This window comes from Eretmochelys imbricata, chromosome 5 (assembly GCF_965152235.1).
Source record: "Eretmochelys imbricata isolate rEreImb1 chromosome 5, rEreImb1.hap1, whole genome shotgun sequence".
Taxonomy (NCBI): domain Eukaryota; kingdom Metazoa; phylum Chordata; order Testudines; family Cheloniidae; genus Eretmochelys; species Eretmochelys imbricata.
In genome coordinates this window covers 61816747-61842094 of record NC_135576.1, presented here as the reverse complement: position 1 = coordinate 61842094, position 25348 = coordinate 61816747, and the positions used below count along the sequence as shown (strand labels likewise).

Below are 25348 nucleotides of genomic sequence, written 5' to 3'. Positions count from 1 at the left end.
CATCTGCGAGCATGTGGTAGGCAATGTTATTCTGCGCGCAGCACACACTGTAATTGCCACTGTCACGCCTGTTCCCACTGCCGTGATTTTTCAAACCCCTAGTTTTAAAATCCCCCGGGAGTAAGGAGGTAAACTAAAGTTGGCTCATTAGAAAACTGCACGTCCCTTTGCTGCAATGGGAGCTGGAGCTGCTTCAGACGAGGTTAGTGCTAGCTGTTTATCTTTTGGACAGAACCCCTTTACAAGTCATCTGCTGGGGCAGTGCAAGCATTTTCCAGGGCGGTTAGAGCCAGTCTGTGAGCTGTGTCGGGCATTAACTCGTGCCTTCTGCAGGTTAGAGCAGCCACCTCCTGGAAGAGGAGCCTAAAGCCCCCTGATAAGAAAAGGCACAATACTGTTTGCTAGTGCCATGCACTTGACAGAGAGCTTATCTCTGGCAGCGCTTAGGGAAGCTATTAATGGTGGAGGATGTGTGTGGGCAGGGGTAGAGGGGTTCAGCTCCTAGCAGAGGGTTGGCTGGGTTTTATTTTTCCTCCTCTTATTTGAATGTGCGTCTGTCCCTCCGGCTTATTTTAGCAACCCCCCCTTCCCCCTCCCCGCTTGGGAATAACCCGCTCGCTCGGGGGCCAGCTACATTTGACGTCAGGCTGGCGTTCGTAGTTTTGACGTGTAAACACTCGGTTCCAGCCCGGCGCGGGAGAGGGTTTGGGCGCCGTTCAGCCCCGAGCCAGAGCCGTGGCGCGCTTGGCTGGGAGACGCTGCGCCCTCCAGCCTGCCGGGTGTCCGCATAGCAACCAGGAGCGAAAGGGCTGCAGCCCGGCGCGATCGATCCGCCGCCTGGTCCCCTCCTCCCGGCGTTTCTTTGATTTCCCGCGTCCCTCGCCGGGCCATGGACGGGAGGCGCCGGGTGGCTCTGGCTCTCCTCTGCGCCTGGTGCGCGGCTGCCAGCCTGGCCGGCGCGGAGAAGCAGTTCGTCAATGAATGGGCGGCGGAGATCCCGGGCGGTCCGGCGGCAGCCCAGGCCATAGCGGAGGAGCTGGAGTACGAGCTGCTGGGCCAGGTAAGGGGCAGCCGGCAGGTAACTTTCGGACGCCTCTCCCCGGGCACGGACCGGCCCCATGTAGCCTGGAGCGCCCCCCCCCCGCCCCCACACACACCCCCAGCCCAGGGCCCAGCCCTGGGCTCGCTGGGGCAGGGAAGGCGATGGCGGGCGCCGATCCAGTTAGCTGCGGCGGGCCCGGGTTCGCTCGGGGGGCTGCGCGCAGACGCGCAAGGCGGCAGGGCCCCGGTGCCCGGGGGCGAGGAGTGCCGGGCTCGGGTCCCGCCTCGGGGCTGCCTTGAAACTCGCGCCCCCAGGGGAGTGTTTGCAGCTCCGAGTCCTCTCGCGCCCGGCCCCGCCCGCGCCAGGGAGGTGGGTCCAATATGGCAGCATCGCGTTCCCCGAGTGTCTGGTGTGAGTGGCCGGCGGCTGCCAGCCCTCGGCGCGGGGCGCGGGACTTGCAGTGGCAGCGGGCGAGCCGGCAGACAGATGCCCGCGGCCCGCCAGCTCCCCCGGCAGGGAACGGAGCCTTGTTAACTTTGCTTTCCCCGGGAGCTGCTTCTTCCCTCCCCAGCCTGTGCGCGTTACAGAGGGAGATGCCGTAGCCCGTACCTAGCCAGCGGACTGCGAGCCCTCTCCGGCCTCGTGCAAAGCCAGGGGCTTCCGCCCCCGCCGCCCCGGGCTCTCTGGTTAGGCAAACTTCTGGCCCGGCGGTCGGGGCGGGGGGTGTCTGGCGGCGCTGGCTCGCTCCTCCAGCGCTCGGGATGCCGTGATGTCAGCGTTGTCAGGGATGAGTAACTGCCTTGACGTAACAGCATCCTTGCTGCTCAGCTTCTTCTGGAGCTCCAGCCCCCTGGGTCCTGCTGCTCCAGCCAATGAGATGGGCGGCGTTAGGAACCAAACCACCGTGCAGGGGTAAAAAAAGCCTGTATCTAAGGTTTCAGAGTAACAGCCGTGTTAGTCTGTATTCTCAAAAAGAAAAGGAGGACTTGTGGCACCTTAGCGACTAACCAATTTATTTGAGCATAAGCTTTGGTGAGCTACAGCTCACTTCATCTAAGTAACCCAAGTAGGAGAGAGGATGCTGAAGATAGAGAGCCTGGGGACCCTAGTCTAAAATCCATCTCTCCTCTTCCAGTCCCCCATTGGCTAGCGCCACACAGTTTTCCCAAACAGTGTCTTGCCCCGCTCATTGTCAGGGGGAAGACAGGCCCTCTCCATCAAAGAGGTTTATCCTTTCCTAAAACAAACTGCAGTATGTATAATAGTAGGTCCATGATTATGGCCCGGACCTGGTCCCCCTGAAGACAATGGCATAACTGCCACTGACTTTAGTAGGATATGGATGGATATGTGTATTACTCCCAATATGTCATATGGAAATATAGATTTCATAGCTGTAAACAATAAACTGGGATAGAGAACCCCATCAGTCTAGTTTGCATGCACAAGGAGCTCATATTTGTATAGTCACTGGCTACACATTTGAATACTCCAAGAAAATATACATTCCCTTATTCAATCCCATCAGCATCCTAAAGAGATGCTGTCGGCAGTAGCATGTGCCATGGTCAGAAATAAAACCTTGTCCTTAAAATGTAATTTAATTAAGATATGTCAAAATAGGGACGAAGTTTTACTTCAATTTATACCAGTGTAAATCAAAAGTAACTACTTTAGCTTCAGCTTGGAGTGTGCCTCTTGTTTTCCCAACATTATGCCAAATAACACACAGCTTTTGTTAGTGATCAACACCTTAGCTTGGAGATAATTTTATTTTAGAATACAAATATTATAAACTGTACATTTATTCTAGTTTTCACTCATCTGAAGATGGACTCTAATTCTGACAAGTTATGAATGTTGATATTTGTTTGCAATAGGAGAAGTATCTGGCAGTATGGAAAATATTCCTTTGTTTTATAGATTGGATCACTCGAAAATCACTATCTATTCAGACACAGAAGCCATCCAAGAAGATCTCGAAGAAGTGCCATTCATATCACTAAGAGACTCTCCGATGATCATCGTGTAAGTGTAGCATTTACCCTTTCTGATATCCAGCATCCATGTTGTCAGCTTATTGTTTGACTTGTAATGTGGTCACAGACACATTTTGCAAGTCAAATATATTCTTCCATCCATACTCGTGTGGAGTAGTACATTATTCCATGAACAGGCCCATTGACTTCAAGGAGTAAGGCACTAGTCAAGGTCTGTAAGACTGGCAAAATCTGGTCCTAAGCTGCTGTGTATTTTTCTGCAAATTGCTCTTTTATAATTCCAGACCTGCAGTAATTCTGGATTGAAATGCTTATGTGTGGTTGGTGAAAATACATACAAAGAACTTCAGGGCTTGATCGAAAGTCTGTTGAAGTAAATGGTAGTCTTTCCATTGACTTCAGAGGACCTGACTGAAAGCTCATTCTGTGCTATTTCTAGGAAATCTAGGTCTAGTTCATTGTGCTTATATATTAGAAAAAATTAGAAAAAAGTGCTGAGATTTTGCTGCAATACTCTGTTTCAATAACTAGCTGTCCAATTAACATTTAAAAAGGGCCTGTTACGGGGCCCAGTCTTTCAGTATTTGAGCACTCAAAACTCTTATGGAAATCAGACAAGGCTGGCCGTCTGACTGAAACCGTCAAGAGGAGTTTTGACTTTGTAGGGTCTTAGTTACACCAGTGAAACAGATCCTCCATTTATCTAATTTTGTGGATGGTAAAGGTGGTGGCTGCTTTTTAAACACACCAGGTAACTGGTTAGTTTTTCAGGAACTAAAAGCCTAGCTTAAAAGTTAGGAAATTTAATAAATTTTAAAACTACTATCTAGTGGAACAGCAAAAATCTAAATCTAAACTTCTTATAATATTTAGAGATCCAGTTGTGAAAAAACATTTAATCATTTAAGAACAAAAATATTTAAGTGATCAGTTACTCAAAGAAACAAATTAGACTGTGAGCTTTTGTTAGGAGGCAACATTCAATATGAGAAGCTAGTCAGAGATGAGAAAAAATGGGTTAGGATATACTTTGTTCTGCTTGCTCTGTTTCAAAGTCACACTTCCCCTTGTGTCTTACTGCTAGCATTTCCTTTGATAGTGGAGATAGGTTCAAGCTGAAAAATGTGAACATTCTAAATTTGGAGATGTTTATATACAGGATTTGGGTTTGGCTGATTGTAAATAAGGGTTGCATTTCCAAATTCACATCCAGATCTGGCTTCACATTTTCAACACCCCGATAATACCAGGTTGATCTGATACAGAGTTTAGGTTCAGTTCTCTCCATTTGATCCAGTTACATTTAATTTATCCATTACTGGGGGAAATACCACCAATTTTGTTTATAGTATATTTCTCTGCTATAACACAGAGAGTGGGGGCAATTGCGTGACTGACTTTGATGACAATCATTATTGCATATTTATCTATTGAAGTAAAGAATAGAGGGCTTTGAAATGTTGCAGGTGACATTTGCAAAATCATCTCCAATTTGCTTTTTATTTACCATCTAGTATTCAGATAAGCTATTTGAAAGAGTGAGACGTAATTATGTAAGTATATACAGAAAACCAAAAGCAATGCTGTAATGCTATACAGTTATACATAGACATCTTCTCTAAAGATCTATACCTGTTCAAGAGCAGCCCATCTTAAAAGAATTAAATACATTTTTAAAAGACAGTTAATAGAATCCTGCCTTTAGCTATGTTTGTAGCATTTCATTTACTTTAGTAGGGCTGTGTGGGTGTAAATTAAGGAAACTTTTGGCCTATAGTATTGAGAATATTAATTTGTTTTATCGAAATGCAGTAAGTAAGATCCTGGAGCTATGCCTCTTTATAATCTGCCCAGTGTTTAAAGTAAAATATGTAATGCTTTTAACTGTTTTAAAAATGTGTAATTTTCTGGTCCCTAACTTCTTCCAATATTCAGACTAGTTTAAGAAATCCATTTTCTATCAACAACATTACATCAAATTCAAGGGATAATTTTAACTATTCTGTATATCAATGGCTCCCAATGGGTTAGTACAGAGCCTTGTTTCTCTCTATTAGATTGACAGTTTGAATCAAGCCCAACTACATAGTGACAAAAATTTGGCTTGTTAGACTATGTTTTTCACTGATATATGAGTTTGGTGATCTCGACTCATGTCCCAGAGGGCAGTTGTCCTCATCACAAAAATGATGAGCACAGCTGACACTAATTGTTAACAAGCATTAACTGACAAAGAGGCCAAGCACTGAATGGACATGTAGGAGAGTGAAGGATTACTGTCCTTACTTATGTAGAAGTGGTCCTCCTGCACATTGATGGGGCAGTAGTAGAATATTTCTTGCACTAATACAATCCATGCTATTCCAGTTAAGTGGATAAGGAGAGGACTACAGTCTCCAGGGCTGTCACTCAGCACACATTTTTAGCACTAAATGTACACAAAGTAGGAAAATCTATATTATGCAGTGTACTCTCAAATTACATATGTGCAGCGGCCTCCGTTTTTTTTAGCTATATTCTCTTATTTGGAGGTTTTCATTAACTTTCCCTTATGTGAAATACATTTAAATCATATCAGTATAACAATTCATTAAATTAGGTTTTTCATACTCACAATTGTGACATATCCTGTGACAGATGTGTAAAGCAAAAAGGTATGAGAGCACAGCCTAGAGAGATGAGTCCTAATAAAAAAACCTAATCTAATGTTTAGAGCAAAGGGTTAGGGAGCCAGGAACATCTTGGGCTGAGGACTTGTTGTAGGATCTTGGCAAGTCACCTAGCTTGTTTTCACTTTACCAAGCTGGAAAATGGAGCAAAAAGCAAGTCTATATTAGACACCAGCTATGGGCCAGATTCTGATACCCTTACTCCTGTTGAATAGCATCTTACTTCAATGAATAGTTCCCCAACTGAATAAATAGCATTATTTGCAGAATAAAGTTACACTCAGCATAAGTAAGGGTATCAGAATCTGTCTCTGTTAAAATTGAACTGAATTTTACTGGGTAAATAGACAAAGGAGTAATTCATTCCAAGAGACAAAATGAGAAACCTTTTGAAAATACCATCAAGTAAATTAGACATAGTCACGTATATCTATAACTGGCATGCAATTATATGCATAGAGACATTCACAAACACACTTGAACGTATTCATTTTGGTGTAACCCCACTGACTTTAATAGAGTCACACCAGTGTTGAATTTGGTGTACTATTCGCTGCTTTCTAATTGTTCACACTTTGAAGTGGAATGTGATCATAAGTGCCATTTGGAAAGAGGCTTTGAGGGACAGATGGACTATGAGCAGCAACATCGCTGTGACTGTAGCAAGAATGGCTCTTTTTCCCTCTCTAAAAATTCACGGTTCCTGTTCTTTCTAGTTCACACAGAGAGATATTAAATTGTAGGCTGAAGAGTGAAACAAATGGTGTTTTTGCTTGTTTGAGTCACTACCACAGATTAGGCAATCTTCTAACAGCTATATACTTTTAACAAATAAAAGGTACATTATAGGGCATTTGCAGAGAAAAGATTTTCACTCTAGCTGTACTTTAAATGATTTTATAGTACCATGGTTTCACTGAATCTTCCTTCTGCTTAAGATACACTTTAATGCAGAAATGCACTTTGCAGCAACGAACCCTCCACTTTCCCCCTTAGATTCCAAGGTTCTGTTTTACAATGAAACACTCTCAAAACCAGTTAATCTCTGTGAGTTTATATGTTGTTATTGTTGATAAAAATACTTGTAGGTGTCATGGGCAGAGCAACAATATGAAAAAAAGCGAACTAAGCGTTCAGCCTTGAGAGACTCAGCAGAAAACCTTTTCAACGATCCTATGTGGAATCAGCAGTGGTATCTGGTAAGAGTTTATTTTTATATGGTATTAGCAGGCAATGAACCTTATTTCTACTAATCACTTGTGCTATTTTATTGATGTCAAAAAGGGTGCACAGAAGGGAGCAGACTGTAGCCACTTTCTTTGGTGTAGCCCATGGAAATGATAGGTCTCAGCATTTGATATCACCAAGCAACATTCTTTTTCTTTAAGCCACGCAAAGGCTATGTCATCCAGTTTCCAGTTCAAGTTTCTGATCACTGGAATTATGTGATACCTTAAAAAGCTGTTAAACAGTTAAGAGCCATGTTTACAATAACATGAATTTTAGCCTTACCAGATAATATCAGCATCTCTAGTTTTATCTCTTTAGTTGGTAGCATATTTTCTGTGTTGGAGCTAATAATGCACACTGCATAGGTCAACAGAGAATAACGCTTCAAACCTGCCAGGTGCTGAGCACCCCAACTTCTGTTGACTTCGGCTGGAGCTGAAGGTGCTCCTCATAGGATCAATCATTAATGAAGAGGTGGCAGAGGATGAGGTTTCCTGCCCTAAACATGTTTTTTGACCTCCTGTGACAACCCAGCTAAATACAGCTGAACAGCTGAATTTTACATTGCTTTTCTGAGAATCTGCTGGACATATCATAACTAAACTTAAGCCTGTTCACCACATATGATCACACTGTGCATCTACTTATGCCTGTACCTTCAGACTTCATTGGCTCCAAAAGAGGGAATGAGGGTAAGGTACTGTCGGAGGCCCCAGGCAGTGCTGGTTCTAGGGACGGGCACTTGCCCTGGGCACCAGCTTCACTGCTGTGCCCCTGTGGATTTTTTATTTGCTCTGCTTTGATTGACCAGCTTTTCTCTTACCCCAGTGCTGTTTGGTCAGATGTGAGTTTTTTGTTTTGTTTTTGTTTTTTTGCAATGGAGACTATTCAGAATCTTATATTTCCGGGAGGCCTTTCCCCTGTGTTCTCTTTCCAGCTCATTTTCAATGGAGAGAATGCAAATATAGAGAAAGGCAGTGTGGTCTTGTGGAAAAGGCAATGGACTGGAATCTAGGAGACCTAGTTTCTCTTCCTGGCACTGCCACTAACTCACTGTGTGGCTCTGGCCCAGTCATTTCTCCTCTTTGCATCTCAGTTTGCTCATATGGGGATCATGATACTTACCCTCCTTTACAAAGTGTTTTTGAAATCCTCAAATAAAAAGTGCTATTTAAGGGTTAAGTATTTTTTTAAGGTGCTTCCCTGTTCATGTAATAAATACATTGCTCATTGGCTCCTCTGATGACAAAATAGAACTCCCTGCCCCAGGTTATCCTCACACATTCATCAGAAAAGCAATTAAATGATAGATCCTACAGAACAACCCTATGACCTAGAATATTTCCCTGAACTGCAGCTGCTAGAAAACAGGGCATTGTAATGCAAGAAATGTTGTTCCCGCAGTGCATTTCATTATCTGGATCTCACGCTTGGTTCAGCATTCTTCTGGAAACAAAGATGTACAAACATTTAAAAAAATCCTATTTAATAATGTATTTATGTGTTGAGAAACACAAAGAAAACATTAGTGATTGAATCTGTGCCTGTGTTTTTATAGAGGTATTAAGTAAAGCTGTCATATATTGAAATATATATATGGTTATGGTTAACATTACAAAAAAAAAATCCGTTAAAGAGTTAATCTTTAAAGACACTTCCTTAAAAGGAAAGCCAGCATAGGTGAGTCATGTTTCCAAGAGATTTTCCACTGAGGTAGTAAATAGGAAATTGTGATCCAGCACAGTCCTTCATAATCAACCCATCATTTTAATTCCTTCCATTTCCTAATTGTTTTCCACTAGCTAACCTGGACATCAAAGGAGAGACAATTTAGAGAAAACACAGCTCCTCATATCCTGGGTGGCTTCAGTTTGGTTCTCAGTGGGTGAAAGAGAACCAACCTTTGTAGATTTGACTAATAACTCAAATATCCAAGGATCATCCAGCATATCTTGCTCCTCAATCTCCCTTACTCCTGTTATCAGACACAGGATGCCCTTTTCTTACCTAAGATATCTTTTGGGAGCATCATAAGTCATAAGGTGAACGGAATGAGGGAAGCTGGGTAAGGACAGGGAGGTTTGTCAGTATCCCAGCTATTTGAACAGGCCAATCTTTGTTGATTTTTTGTAAAACTTGGGTGGAATTTACAAATTCTGGTCACACTCAAACCAAGGTTGATTTAAAGCACATTTGTAATATGGCTCAAACACAGCTTTGAACAGGTGTCATATGAATGTATAAATGTTAAAATGCTTACTATCATTTTTCCTCCCAGCAAGACACAAGGGTAACTCCATCTCTGCCAAAACTGGATCTCCATGTTATTCCTGTATGGCAAAAAGGGATTACAGGCAAAAGCGTTGTTATAACAGTGCTCGATGATGGCTTGGAGTGGAATCACACTGACATATATAATAACTATGTAAGTTTGTGCTTTAAGAATGCTGTAGAATAAATCAACCAATTGCAGATGTTTATATACAAACATTCTTCTTTGGCTTTTTCTCTGTTCAGTAAGACAGCTCTCACATGACAGAGAAACTGAAATACTCATCCCAAGCATAATTTGGACCCTGGCCTGTATCACTAGGAATTGAGTAATAAGATCACCAGGATAGTGGGTTCTTCAGGGTGGTTTAGTCCCTGGGCATGTTTAGACATCATGGTTTAATGCTGAATTATTAAAATTCTAGTAGCCCTTTGTGGATTTTATAATCACAGCATCATAGAAATGTAGGGCTGGAAGGGATCTTGAGCGCTCACCAAGTCCAGCCCCCTGTGCTGAAGCAGGACCAAGTAAACCTAGACCATCCCTTACTGGTGTTTGTACAATCTGTTCTTAAAACCTGATGGGGATTCCACAACCTCCTTTGGAAGCCAGTTCCAGAATTTAACTACACAAAAATTAGACTGTTCAAAATTGTTGTCATTTCAAAGATTTCTTAAAAGATCCATGTTTAATTTTGCCAAAAAAAATGGAGAATTAAAAAAATATTTTTGAAGATGTTATGGAAATGGTTATTTTTTTTTACTGAAAACAGATAGTAAACAAAAAACTTTCACCAATTTTTCATGAAAAAATTGGTTTTGAAAAAAGCCACTTTTCATTTAACAAAAACTTGTCGTTCAAAACAGCTCTGACTGTGAGTATTCTTTAATTAAATGTTTGTAAAGTTATTTAATGATAAATAAACCATCCAGTGCCCTTCTTCCAGATATCCCAATACCTTTCTTTGCAGGCCTCCCCACACTAGCCTTCCAACATCCAAAGCTTTAATAGCAAGAAACCTTTCCCCCCGTTCATGCTAGTCAATACCTGTTCTAGAAGATTAATTTAAAGGTTATGTATCTTTATTTTATGAAAGCGAATTGTTCACCTAAACATCGAGAATGATGACTAACGCTGAGGAGAAAGTATACATTAAAGTTGATGTCACATCTATCTATCTAATTATGCCATCACCTAGTATAGACTTCAGAAACTTTAAAACTTGTTTTAGAGGATATTTTCTCATTGTAACTATAAAGTCTATTTTTTAATTTAGGATCCCGAGGCAAGTTATGATTTCAATGACAATGATCATGATCCCTTTCCCAGATATGATCCAACAAATGAAAACAAGTGAGTAGCCTCTCATTTTGTGAAAAGAAACAAACTAATGAAGTATTATGCTGTGCCTTAGAACAGGCAAATGCACAGTTCTTCACCATTGACCTGAGAAATATTTGTACTCAGAAGGACTATTACATGTAAAAGGGAAAAAACATTATGGTATTTTTGTGCATATTGTATATGGACATTGAATAAGTTTCCAGATCAAGATGAGTTTTTTCAATTTAATTTCCACATTATATTTTGAAGCTCTCTTCTTCATATGGTTCTACGTATAAAGCACTGATAACATATTTGTAATCTCAAGGGAACAATCTTTTGGTGTTAGTGCTAATGAATTATAGGGCATACCAATCTGACTAAGCAGACTTTTTACTCAGTTATGCCTATAATGCATGGCCTTGCACAGGGGAACGATGAGGAACTATATCTGCCCATCGGAGGGCCTCTGGGAGGGACTGTGTCTTAGGCACTAGGGAAACATACCCACCACACCATCCCTTGTGAAGGTGCAGCAGGCTCCCTCCTACACACCTGGCCACTTATTTTATTGGAATTTTATAGCATTTTGTGGCAGGGAAGGAATGAAGAATCTTTCCGCATGACCTCCCTACAACCCACCTCTCCTCTGCATAGTGAAACACCATAGTAGTTCTGCTGCACCTAGGTCCTTCCATGATAGTCTAGGGAGAGAGCTGGTCCACAGAGAAGAGAACAGACCTCTTTACAAGCTGTAGCACAGAACAAGTTAATTCTGTAAGCCAGTTAGGATGTCACTATTTAATAATGATACAATGAGGATCTGACACTCTGGTTCCCCACTGTCCGTCAGGCATAGGGTGACCAGATGTTCCAACTTTATAGAGACAGTCCCGATATTTGGGGCTTTTTCTTATATAGGCTCCTATTACCCTCCACCCCCATCCCAATTTTTCACACTTGCTGTGTGGTCACCCTAATTAGGCACAATGGTAGCATCCACATCATGAATTCATTGGTATAATAGAAATAAAGTCACCAGAATGGGAAGTTATCAGAGAATAAATGTTCTATGATTTTGGAAATGAATGTCTCTGTTTTGCTACAGCATTTATGTATCAGTAGGAGGCCATTATCCTCTTATTCCAATGACATTATCTTTTAAATCTACCTGCATTACCTCTAATCTTTATTAATATGTAAATGGAATTCCACCCAGAAGCATTGAAGCATTTCATTGCAACCAAGCTGTAGTACTAGATAAAGTAACTCTGTATAGTTATGCTGTCTTGTTAAGTTTGAAGGGTAGGAATTCTTCATGGCAAAAGATTTTTCATACAAAATATCTTGTTAGAGGAATCATTTCACAAAGATGAAGATATTTGTTTATTTTAAATACTACGCAGTTGTATCCCAAAATAAATTAAACATCTAAATTTTTGCTTAAAAGTGGCTTTTTTCATGATTACTCTTAAGGGATTTAGCATTCCAAATTTGCCTTACTATTGCAGTCTGTTATAGCAGGTATGGTACAGCTCATGGTAGACATTGTAACAACATGATCTTTCTATTGACTTCAGCGGGGTCTGGATCAGGTTCTTAGTGCCTCATCCTGATTATCCATTGATCATGGGATGGTTCGAAATTATGATTGCCAAAGCCTAAGTACAAAAAGCGCCTTCTTTTCCAAATGGACATATTTCCAAACCTATTTAATATTCAAAGAGTTCACATCTCAATGATGAAAGAATGCACCAATTCTAGAAGAACCGTGACAAGTCTCTCTGTAGGTTAAATAAATGCACTAAGTTATAGTATGATTTAAATGGTCATTTACTTTATCCAGACATGGAACACGATGTGCAGGAGAAATTGCCATGCAGGCCAATAACAAGAAATGTGGTGTTGGTGTGGCATACAATTCCAGAGTTGGAGGTAAGAAACCAAACAATAATTTGATTTAAACTTTACTTTTTCTGATGTGAATAGAAACAAAGTTAAGTAAGGAACTGGTCCTGCAAGGTGCTGATCGCTCAGTTGGAAGTGCTGAGCACTCTGAGCTACCATCACCTTGAGCTGAGTGTGCTCAGCCTGTCTCAAGAGGCATTCAGGACCTTCCGGTATTTGGTTTCATACCAGAAATAGTTTAAGTTGCTACATGTATATTGTCCCAAATCCAGAGCAGTCATCAGTTTCTCAGGGTTTGATCCATAATATAATTATTGGTTGCAACTAAACAGAGGGCTATATTTTTAAATAAAGGACTGGTGGGTTGGTATTTAATTTTGAACAAAAATAAATAGAACCTGCGGAGAGAGAGAGAAAATCCAGTTTCCTTTATTTAGAGTGTTTTGTTCCTGTCTACACAGTTATATAGAAAGGTCATGTCAGTCAAGGTATTCATATTGCTGTGGTTTCCATTTCAATTGCTTGTTTCTCCACTTCAATAACATGTTAATTTTGAAAAAAGGTAAAGTCTTGTTTATCTGTTAGTCAACACTGCCCTTTTTTTAGAATGGTGTCTGAAAGTCTAGTTTATTACAGATCTGTGAAATAGACGTGATCAAAATATCAGTTGCTTGTGGTTATTTCGCACAAAAGAAAATAGACTTGTAAATTTGTAGTTTTTTAATTTAACATTTTTTTTTTCCTTGACTCAAATGGGACAGCTGAGCTGGAGTTGACAACTGTGATTACTGTTCTCACCATTTGAGTCCTGTTTTCTCAGAGGAGTTAGAGCTGTCAGAGATGTCATTTTCCTGTCCGCCTTTGCCATTCTGCTTTATGCTTTCACACAGTGTTTAAGTAAAATATCTCACTCAGAAGAAGACATCAAGGATCAAATATTCAAAGCAGGGCGAAGGGATGAAACTGCAAAAAATGTTGAACACCCACTGTACCCACATTTCCAAGCACTTGCATATACAAAGCAGGTTACTTCACACCTGTTTGCATGTGTTATTATGTGATTTGCAAATGGAGAGACAGGTTTTTACTGGTACACTTCTCCAGGAAGGAATGCTCTTGTTTATTTTTCAAATATTTAACATCATAACTCTGGATGTTCTCATTATCCATATAAATGTCCAATCCTGTTCTGAATTCTGTTACATTCTTGCTCTCATTGAAATAATGTAACAATGAGTTTCACAGGCTTATTGTGCATTGTTTGAAAAATATTTCCTTGTACCAGTTTTAAATGTCACATTTCAATTTCATTTATTATATACATGCACTTCCCCTCCTTTATTTTCTGTAGAAAAAAGAAATGTGGTTTATCCCATATGCCATTTAGTAAATGGAATTTATTTATTTACACATACATCACCACAGCACTGTTTCTCTGATGCTGCATGGAAATCAAATGATTAAGAAGTTGTATTTTATGAAGGACTGGGCTGAGAGTTCCAACACAGTGAATGTGATGCTAAAAATAGCCATCTGTCAGGCAGATACATGTATCTGTCTGAAATTCCTTTTGCTTTTGCCTGCTTTTGAATTCATGAGGCTGATGATGGGAAACAAGCATGTAGAAGAAAAGGGAAAGACAAACGTATGGACAAATACTATGACACTGCTTACTGGTGAAAACTAATTTAATGAAAAACCATTGCAATAATCATATCCCTGAGTTTATTTTAAAAACAAACGGAGTTTTCAGAGAGAATAGAACCGAAACAGCAGTTTTGCTTTAATTGTTTTTCACTAGTGCGCTGAGGATATAATTGTTTGTTCTTGTATTATATTACAGGTCTGTACAGCTGCCTTTATGTCTATTGGTGCTCTCACAGTGTCTATACTAGCTCCTGTGTTCTAATTGTTTCATTGCATATTACAGTCTCAGGCCCTAATCCTGCAGTCAGTTTCCTTTTTTTGTTTCTTAACAATGCAAAAGAAGGAATCAAAGCCTGAGGTTTGGTGGGTTTTTTCCCCCCTCCCATTAGAAATTCAGATCTTGTCTGTCCTTCTTTGGAAAAATGTATGTGAATTTCTGCACTAGAAGAATTATAATCCATAGTTCAGCAACTGCCAGCAATGGTACAGCTTCTCCGGTACTAAATCGCTAGCATAGACAGAGCCCAAGCATTTTTATTATTGTGCCATGAAAACCTGTTCTGAATCCTCATTACATTAGCAGTTGTACTGTTGCTACCATTGCTGTACAACTGCTGGAATTGTGTAAAAGTTCCCCACCATTTCTAACATAGTGAACAGTGTTAGCAATATTGGGAGTTTTAGTGCAGATGAGCCACTGGCTGCCGTTGGAATTTGGGGCATTCTGGAGATCCTGCTCTGAGCAAGATTAGATGACACGATTCTGATGAAAATGTTAATGGCTGGCTATCACTGGGGCTTCCCATATTGTTCACAATGGTAGAAATGAACTAGTATTAACAATGCTGGGAAAGTTCTGCAATATTCCTTTGTGTATTCAGGATTGGATAGCTAGTGAAACAATAACACCATAAAAGACAAGCTTAGTAACTGAGAGGGGGAAGGGATTCTTTAGTCTGAGTGTTTAAAATTCTTCATTTTAAACAAAACTTTTAAACTCAAAACTTTTAAAGACAAAAGACTTTTAAAAACTCTATTTTTGATAACACCTATTTAACTTTTGAAGACAAGAAATCTTTGTTAAAAGATGAGAGAGACAGAGGGAGAGAGATAACTTAAAATAAGAGGATCCAATACATCTGCTATGAGACATTCAGGAGGTCCTCCAGAAAAACACACTGTAGACCAGATTTGTTCTTTTTTATATTTCAAGGGTAAAAAACAAACTGGGAGAGGGGGGACTCTCACAGTTCTTCTCTGTAGACTTTAAAATGAAAAAACGGGGAGAAATAGTGGGGCACAGTCCAATTTTTATAGGGTCACTTTTAATATTTGTAAAATGCCCTGAATTCTTCAAAGGAAGGATGATACATACATGAAATGTTTTACAATGATATTATAATCTTGGACGAGGATCCCATTGTGTTAGGTGCTGTACAAATAGTTAACAATGATAATGTAAAGGAAACATGAAATAGATTCATTCTACCTGTTTTTTTTTATTTTAAGGTATAAGAATGCTGGATGGAATAGTCACTGATGCAATTGAAGCCAGTTCAATTGGTTTTAATCCAGAACATGTGGATATTTACAGTGCAAGCTGGGGCCCTAATGATGATGGTAAAACTGTAGAGGGACCTGGCAGGCTAGCACAGAAGGCTTTTGAACATGGGATCAAACAGGTAAGCTGTCTAATAGGTAGTTAAGTTGAAATACAGCCCAGCTTGCAGGTAAAAATCATAGTTTAAAATGGTGCTTGGGGTGAGAAAATGGCAATGGTTCTTTGTCTATTTCTTGCTAAAGCGTTCTGCTCATTCAAACAGATTTGAGAAACTGAATCATTCTTTAGAAGGATATTAATATAAAGGTTCAGCAAAATTTCCCAGCTGGGACCTGACTTTTGAAAGCGTTCTTATAGTATTCTGCTTTCAAGGGGTTATTCTCTGCAGACTAGCTTTCCTTCTTCATCCTTCCTTTTGCTGCTTTTGTGCCTCCCTTCCCCCACCTCCTCTCTCTCTGCTTGTTTTGCTCTGAATAGTAATTGGATTTCTGCACAGAGGCTCCTATAAAAATTTAATACAAAGTGTTCGCTTCACGAATATTTCATTTTATAAAATGGTGATGTGTTTTAGCACTGTGTGGATGGGTTGTGTTATTCTGCTGCTTGCACTATGTTAATTGCATTATGCATAACCTGATCCAATTAAAATGAAGATGGTAGGAATGCATGCTGGAGAATACTGAAAGCAGCGGCTTTTAAATTCTCTTTTATGTTATCCCTGTAGATCTGGTTAGAAGACAAGTGGTGTGTTGAATGAGAGTGCTGGGTACACACACAAAAACGCAGACACATAAACACTGTCCCCACCTGTTAGCCAGGAGGAGGTATCCAGACATCTAAAGGTGGTCTAGAGATAGTGTTGACAGGAGCATGCAGCAGAGAGATAAATGGAGAAGAGAAAGAGAGCCTGAAGCAGAGCCTGTGGAGTTGTAGAAGAGAAGGAGAGGAGTCTGGAGAAAAGGGAAAGGCCAAGAACAGCAGAAAGAGGGACAGGAGAAGGGGGAGCCTGACAACTGTGGGAAATTCTAACCAATGAGAAAGGTGTTGGTAAAGGAGAGATAGAGATAGGGAGGGAGAGGAATGGAGGTCTGAAAAGGGAGAAAGGAAAATTGAGTCCCAGGGGAGTGGGAAGGGAAGATGGACAGAAAGGGCATTGGAAAGAGTAAGGAACCAATGCCCCTGAAATCAAGGGCCTGAGCCTGGACCTGGGAAATCAGGAAATTTGCTTGGTGAAGAGGACAGCATTTTTTCAAGGTTTATTTTGTACCAAACTAACCCATTAGGGACCCATCCTAACAAGGGTGCCCTCAACTGAGTGCCCTTAACTCCCATTCAAGTCAGTCAGAGATGACAGTATTCAGCTAGCTTCAGGACTGGCCCCCTAGATCTGGATCCAGCAAAGCACTTACGCACATGTTTAACCGTAAGTACGTGAGTAGCCCCATGAGTATTCCTGCTGAAGTCAATGGAGTGTCTCATGTGTTTAAGTGTGTTGCTGGATTGGAGCCATAGTTACTAAAACAAGTTATTATTTCATTATTGTGATTTCCAATGGAGCCACCCTGACAACTCTAATAGGAAGAGTGTTGCTTGTTTTTCTATTTTTATTTTTTATTTTGAGATTGCTACAATTGCCACTTGGCCCTTGAATCAGCAATGTCAACGTTGATTAGAGGGGATTAATTGATGATCTGCTTTTCTAGTTGCTCTCTACAATGAATGTACATAAATTAATACTGAATTAGAAATGTCAGCTTCTGCTCTGCACATTAGCAGATACTCTCCACTGAAAGTCTACAAGAGTTTAAGATGTAATGGCAAATACTTGTTTAAACTAGGAAAAGCGTGGCGTTTTTCATGCTGCTCCAGCTCTCCACATCCCTAGCTATCAGCATCTTTATAGCTGCTACTAATTTATTATACATTGGAAACTGGAATAGGAAGTGGGAGCAATTGTGCCCTGAGACTGATGATTGGAAGCCCACAGACTTGGGAGTGATGAGTAGACTCTCCAATAAAATGAGCTTATGGTTTTGCAGTTTTTCATCAAGTAAATGCCAAACTGTAAAGGGCATAATTACAAAGGGAGTTGGGTGGAAATCTCATCTCGCACATCAGACATATCGCTTACCAATATTACTGTGATCACAACAAATGCAAATGAAATTAACTCATAATGAAGTTCCATTCGTTGAAAGAAGTATCACTGCTTTTTGTAAACGCATTCAGTGCTAAATGTATTCACAGGGAAAAACCCCACAGCTACTGATCACAGTCTCCTGATTTGCATCCAAACTGTATTTCCAGTAGACATGGTAGATGCCCTATTAATTGTGACATTTAAAACTAGACTGGACCAATCACAAGATGATGTACTATAGAATGCAATCCTTCACTGGCAGGGAGATAGACTGGGACATATAATAGGTCTTTTCTATCTCTAACTTCTGTGATTTATATGAACAATTATTCTTTATCACCGGCGATCATTTAATTATGTGGATTTTTGGTGGGAATGTATTAAAGAGACTGTAGACTTTCTTCCTCATGATAATCATCCCTTTCTTTTCCTTAGGGCCGAAATGGAAAAGGTTCAATTTTTGTATGGGCTTCTGGGAATGGTGGTCGTCAGGGTGATAATTGTGACTGTGATGGTTACACAGATAGTATCTACACTATATCCATCAGCAGTGCTTCTCAACAAGGTCTTTCTCCCTGGTATGCAGAGAAGTGCTCCTCGACACTGGCCACAGCCTACAGCAGTGGGGATTATACTGACCAGAGAATTGTAGGTTGTTTTTACCAGATTTATAAACATGCTTGAGGAACACATGTAGAATTGTTTTATATATGAAAACAACAAAGCAGAAACAGCTTTTAGAGGCCCGATTTTTAAGTGCTTCATTTACTTATGCTTTATATGCCTAATACTGTCATGATGGAACCTGGAGAATTAGCACATTGAAAAAATGGTTGCAACCCTTTAACGTCCCTTAATTTTAAAGCAATAACTACATAGTACCATCATTTCATTACAGTTGATCTCTGAAATTATACGCTATTTAAATGTGATAGAGGTTTGATATGATATCCTGCAAAAGGGAAGATATTCAGAACCACATCTCATCTATCTTTGTGTTGGAAGAGTCTCAACAAGTGGGTGGGGTCTGACCCAAAGCTGGTGAATCATAAAAATACAAAACTATGGAGGGTTCATATCGTCAGAAAACAGAAGGAAAATTCACAAGTGTAAATTCATGCTGAACTTAGCTGGAAGAATGTATGCTCTTCAGAATTCAAACGTGTGACATGAGGGGTAATTACCTGTTAGGAATATAGACAGATCCAAACCCCTACACTAGACCTGAAGGCCTGAAAATCTGGGGAAATTCAGGTTCAGATCTGTTGATTGTAACTCAAGTCCATTTCTAGTTGGGACCTTGACCTTTTAACACAAACATAAATGTGCTTCAGAATATTGCATTCCCTGCTAGTAAGAGGATCATTGTATTTTCAGGTATGTGACCTTTGAGACCAGAACAGGATTTAAATCTAGCCCTAGATTCAACGATTTTTTTTTATTATTATTTTTTTTTTTTTGCATCTTCCTCTCATGAGATGAAATCTCCAGGTGTTAGGAAATCTCTAAGAATTTCCACTGCCTGTGATTAACAGTCAGCTGGCCTAAGTGCATATCATCAGCACTAGAATGGTTGAAATTTTTTGAGCTGAAAAATTCTCTACCCCAAAATATAGCTTAGTCAAAATCAAAATTTCCAGTGGAAAAATGTCAATTCTGATGGGAAATTTTGGTTTTCCTGGAAGAATTTCAAAATGAAAATTTTTACTTCTTTGACACTTCAAAATGAAATGAAAATGTTCATTTCCCTCCAACTTAAAATGTCATTTCATGGCACAGTTGAGTCAGCAGGAATGCCTCAGCTGTATCCCCTCATTATCCAAGATAGGAGGCAGCTGGCAGGGCATTCTCTGTGAGGACTCCAGGTCTCTGGAACTTGCTCCCCACCTCGTCCTTTGTCTGAAATAGCCTGAATTTAGTGACCTTCAAGAGACATTGAAAAAGACATCTGTTGGTGAGGGTTTTCTAAGAGGCCTGAGGGTTTGTTTCCTAGCACAATGAAAGGGATGGAAAGGAGTTTTATAGGTGTCTGGTTGGTTAGGTTGAAATTATTATCTTAATGCTGCTGATATTTAATGATGAGTTAGAGTACCTAGAGCATCGGGTCTCTTTTTTTAATTATTATTGAAATGTAAGTAAATGAATTTCAGGTTTTTGTTTTGAAGTCAGGATGTCAATTTGGAACAAAAATGATCACTTTGAAGCCGTTTGAAACTTTGTTCAGTAAAAGAAAAAAGATTTTGTTCAAAATTTCTTGGGGGGGGGGGAAATGTGGTTTTCCAACCATCTCTAATTTTCCAAACTCTGAGGCTGATTGTGCTAGATGTTCAACCCTTCTGGTGCGGCTCTGGGCACTCTCCACTCCCACTGACTACAGAAGGAGGGAACTGATCAGCACCTTGCAAATGACGCTCAGCAGGAGGCAGAATTGGGCTCTATGTCTCTTTCATTATTTTTTTTTTATTGTGGTAACACATAGAAGCCACTGTCAAGGCTCAGGATCCCATTGTGTTAGGTGCTGCACATTATATATATAATGTGCAGCATCTAACACTGTGTCTGTGTGTGTGTTTGTGTGTGTGTATATGTATGATATCTTGCAAAATATATATAATAGTCCCTGCCATAAAGAGATTATGTGTGCTAAAGTAGCATTTAAATAACTATAACACCAGCTGTGATCTGGTTGATGATAATCTTACCATGTACTGCATAGGGGGAGGTTAAATTAACTTTTCATTTCAGTAGGTCAAAAGAATGTCCTTCCAAAGTGGCTTCTCTGCAGCTGAGATGTAAAGCTCTCAGCATATCACTTTCATATATTGCACGCACATGGGCAGAGGAATTAGGTACTTCATTTTCAAATAAAATGCATGTTTCATTTACAAATTATAGTGCTTCTGCTGAAGAGAAAGCAGAACGCTACTACTAATCCTGTGAGTAATTTTTAAGCAAGCAGTAATTTTAAATGTTCTAGACCAAACACAATGATGGGTTTTTATGATTCACAAATGAGTCTGAATCACTTATTTTTATATCTCTCAAATCTCAGAATAAGGCAAGATATTCAATGTGGGAGTACTTTGTTCCAATACAAGGGATTTTGATACAAAAATTATAGTTGAAATAGATATAGTAGGAGGAATAGACTGAATTATCCTCAGATTTAAGCGTCCATTATTTTGTTCACTGCTGGAAAGTTTTTCTACGGTGAATTAAGGTGCACTGAATAAAGGATGCATAACTATGTTTATATGTGTGGATACAGTAATGCTTATTCAGCTTTTTTCATGTTAATATTAGTCATGTTTTCTTCCAGACAAGTGCTGATCTTCACAACGAATGTACTGAGACTCACACTGGGACCTCTGCATCTGCTCCATTGGCAGCAGGGATTTTTGCTCTAGCTCTTGATGCAAAGTAAGACTTCCTAAACTCTCTACTTATGTAGTCCTCTCATACTGTGACTGTACAAAAATGGCACCATCTCACTCAACAGGTCTGCTTCCTGTCAGTTAGGTCTACTAACTTTAGTGATAAAAATAACTTAGTAGTTCTTTTAACCCCTGCTAGCCAGGCAGATCAACATAGATAAGATAGGGTGAGCCTGGGGATTCTGTTTCATTCTGGACATCAGCAACAGTTTGTTTACTGAGGGCTTATCTACACTGCCCTGCAGTTTGGATTGTGGAGGTGTGAATAGCCTTGCGCACTAAAGTGCTGTGTGATAACTCCCCCATGTGGAAGCTGCAGGCACAAACTAAAAGGTTCCTAGTTCGCATTGCCATCACCTTCTTCAAACAAGAGTACATTAGTGAGAACTAAGAATCCTTTAGTTTATGACCATGGCATCACATAGTGGGAGTGTAACAGGGTGCGCTTACCAAACTAGCACATCCTGCTGGCTGTCTTGGGAATTAGCTCTGTGTGTTAGCCCTCTTTGGGTGTGCCTTGCCACCATCACTCCTGCTCTAGGGTCCACGTCTCTCCAAGGACCACGACACCCTCTTCAGTGACACAGCCCTCCAGCCATGCCACACACTGTGCTCCCCCCTTCTGGGGGATCTGCAGTCTGCTGTTCAGCCACTTTCCCTAGTTGCTACTGCAGCAAATTGTCTGGTCACTTTCTCGTGGCCCCAGCATCCTCTTTGCCTTTGCCTCAGGGCCTCTGCCTGCAAACCCCAGCAGCCAGCCAGGAGCTGTCTCTCACTCTCCTGGTTCCTGCTAGCAGCACTGCTCTGTCCAGGGTGCTGGCAGTTCTCTCAGCTCTCCAGAGACACAGTCCTTCCTCCCTGGGCTCCCAGCAGAGAACTGCCCTCCTGTGCCCTGCAGCTCCCTTTTTGCAGCTCGGCCCTGATTGGCTGCTCCTTTCAGCCCTTCTCTGATTAACTGCCTCTGGTGCAGCCTCCTTAGGGCTGTTTTTAATCCCTTTTCTGCCAGCAAGGAGCAGCCCCCCATCACAGGGAGTTACAGTGGAGAACTTTGGTACACGCTGCCATTCACACTCCCTTAGTCTGAACTTCAGGGCAGTGTAGACAATGCTTAAGTTCCAGTCAGTTACCTATGAAGGCAATGGGGTTGCACATGTGTCAGTGAGCACCTACTCTGAAGACAATAGGGTTGCAGAGGTTTAAATGAGGTGCTAATTCAGACTGCAGAACCCTTAGTGCTAGTGATGATGCATGAAATAGAAAGCACCCAAGCCTGATTCTCTAGGCAAGTGTACACAACAAATTTGTACAATTTGCTGCAACGCTTCCAGTGAAGATGCTCTAAGCCGATGGGAGAGAGCTCTCCTGTCGTCTTAATAAGTCCACCTCCACAAGAGGTGGTAGCTATGTTGGTGGGAAAAGCTCTCCTGCTGACACAGTGCTGTCTACAACAGTGCATAGGGTGGCATAACTACGTTGTACAGGGGGTGTGAATTATTCACACCCTTGAGTGATGTAGTTGTACCAAAGTAATTTTGTAGTGTAGATCGGGGCTCAGAGAACAATGCTGAGTTTGCAGGTCTGGTAGTGAGAAAAAATGTCTTCGAAAAATCATGGAACTTCACAACAGCATTTTCACAAAATCCCTTTTCAGAGAAGAAATGCACTGTGAGGGAGGAAGGGATGGTCCAGTGTTTAGGGCACTTGGAAGTCCTGGGTTTAATTCCCTGCTTCACCAGAGACTTATTTTAGGCAAGTCATGTAGGGCCAGATTTTTAAAAGTACTCAGGTACCTAAATACATTTAAAAATCGGTCCCTTAGTCTCTCTTTGCTTCAGTTCCCCATCTGTATAACAGCCATAAAAGTACTTCCATATCTTGGAGTTTTGTTGGGATAAATACATTGTGTGTGAGGCTCTCAGATACTACAGTAATGGGGCATGGGTGCATATAAGCACCTAACAGAAAAAGATTTTGCTTTTTCAACATCTTTGTGTGCGTAGAGTAAAATTATACCATTAGAGAAAGCTGACTGACAGTTTTGTAGGAATTAACCAGACTTTTTAAAACAGTCCTAATCTAACCTGGAGGGATATGCAGCATTTGGTAGTCTGGACTTCAGAATATGACCCACTGGCCAACAATCCTGGATGGAAGAAGAATGGAGCAGGGTTGATGGTGAATAGCAGATTTGGATTTGGATTGCTTAATGCCAAGGCACTGGTGGATTTAGCTGATCCTAAAATCTGGAAAGGAGCACCTGAAAAGAAAGAGTGTATAGTAAAGGACAACAGCTTTGAACCTAGGTAAGAATTTGCATTGCAATTAATACCTCATATCAATTTATCTGTCTCTAATCTAAGGCAAGAAGGTAGTATCTTGCACAAATTTGTCCAATAGGTATAAATGAGAGTGAGATATTTTATTTCCGTTTCTTTGGTTTTGCCTTGCTCTGTTTCTCAGGAATCCAGGGAGTGGGTGAGTAATGCCCCATCTATTTGTTTTATGTAGTTCAGTGTAAGACTGCTGCAAAATACTAAGATCCATGATTCAATGAATGAAGATTCTGTCTGCAGGTGTAACCAGCATCTGGATGAATGACGCTGCAGGACTATTAGCACTGTTATGCTAAATCCAACCAGTTAAGATGAAGAAATACAAGAAATAACCCTGATATAGTTTAATTTGTTTTTTTCTTAATTGTTCCTAAAATATTTTTTTCTGTAACATATGTGACATATATCCCAAACATGACAGTGTGATATAAAGGTTGTATCAGCAGCACTCGTGATAACTGCATAACTCACAGTCATCCTGCTGTACCTATGTACACAACCATCCCAAATGCACTCTGATAAAACCTCATATATCATACCTGAAAATATTTCCTATATATAGCACATAGACTCAATATTAATAGAGGCAAGCATTAATGACGCTCTCATTAATTAACTTGTTTAATCAATAAGGATCTTTAGACTCTCTTATTTTTGGTTTTCACAGGTTAATTTATGGCTTTGCTGTCTGAAATAAAGATAGTTATAACAAATTTTTAAATCACATCATCTAAGTGCACCAAGTAAAAGTATATTACAGCTATGTGGTGTTTTACTTCTTGGTAACCTGTTTATTTATGTTGTTTTTATTATAGTGCTTTTTTAAACTCTCTTGCCTTTTTTCCCCAATCTGTTCTGTTTTCCTTCGTGTTTTGAATTTAATACAGAGAGCTGATGTGCATGAAACTTATTAGTTAGGTATCATTACTGCAATCCTTTTATGTTGCATTACAAAAACAAAGCTCGCTAGCTCCTACATTTTTAATGCATTGTGTAGGGAGGGATTCAAGCACCAGATTCTCATTAAAATTAATGAGAATTGTACAGAGAAAGCCACGCACAATGCTTTGAAAATGTCGGGAAGGTGTAGGCTCTATTCTAGGAATGATTCAGAGGGCTACAGTCGCTGCAGCTTTTTCCAGCCATTGTAACTATACAATAATATTCCTGCCGGTGATTTTACTGAGGCAAACAACATGTACATCTGATACACTCGTGTGATGCTGGTTTTTTAAGAGAATGTCTTTTAGGAGTCTCTTGGAGAGCAATGTAGACATTAAGACTTGAAAGAACATATTGATTATCCCGCTTGCTTGCTTCCGTAGTGTGTGGAAGAAATCATGCCCAGTCGGTTTAAACAGTTTGGCTGATTTCTGTATTTTGTGTGCACTCAGAGCTCCCGGGGGTTCCACTGGCAGTTTGGGATGAGCAAGGAGTGCAGTACATCTTCCCCCCAGTCTGATCGTTCATGATACAGGTGTAAAATGCATCCATTGGACTTTGTGTAATAAGCTAGTAGGTAACCAAATAATCCCTGTATCTTTGCTAGGTTATTAAGAGCAAACGGAGAAGTAACCATTGAAATTCCCACAAAAGCTTGTGAAGGGCAAGAAAATTCTGTCACATCTCTGGAGCATGTGCAGTTTGAAGCAACAATTGAATATTCCCGCAGAGGTGATCTTCATGTCACCCTCACTTCCCCATCAGGTACAAGAGGCAAACAAATGTGTTCAAAGAAATGATTAGTTTCTGCTGTTGCAGTATAAGACATTGATTTTATTAATCTTTA

At 40.5% G+C, this 25348-nt stretch overlaps 1 protein-coding gene across 1 annotated transcript in view; it reads left to right on the top strand.

Annotated features, from left to right (window-relative positions):
• The first annotated feature begins 889 nt into the window (after positions 1-889).
• Positions 890-25348, top strand: part of PCSK1 (proprotein convertase subtilisin/kexin type 1) — a 34737-nt gene continuing 10278 nt past the window's right edge. Inside the window, exons 1-11 of the mRNA XM_077816333.1 lie at positions 890-1060; positions 2966-3070; positions 6800-6910; positions 9220-9366; positions 10490-10566; positions 12383-12471; positions 15601-15773; positions 18228-18440; positions 21112-21212; positions 23296-23529; positions 25109-25266. Of these exons, the coding sequence (XP_077672459.1) occupies positions 890-1060; positions 2966-3070; positions 6800-6910; positions 9220-9366; positions 10490-10566; positions 12383-12471; positions 15601-15773; positions 18228-18440; positions 21112-21212; positions 23296-23529; positions 25109-25266 (1579 nt within the window). The remainder of the gene's footprint in view (positions 1061-2965; positions 3071-6799; positions 6911-9219; positions 9367-10489; positions 10567-12382; positions 12472-15600; positions 15774-18227; positions 18441-21111; positions 21213-23295; positions 23530-25108; positions 25267-25348) is intronic.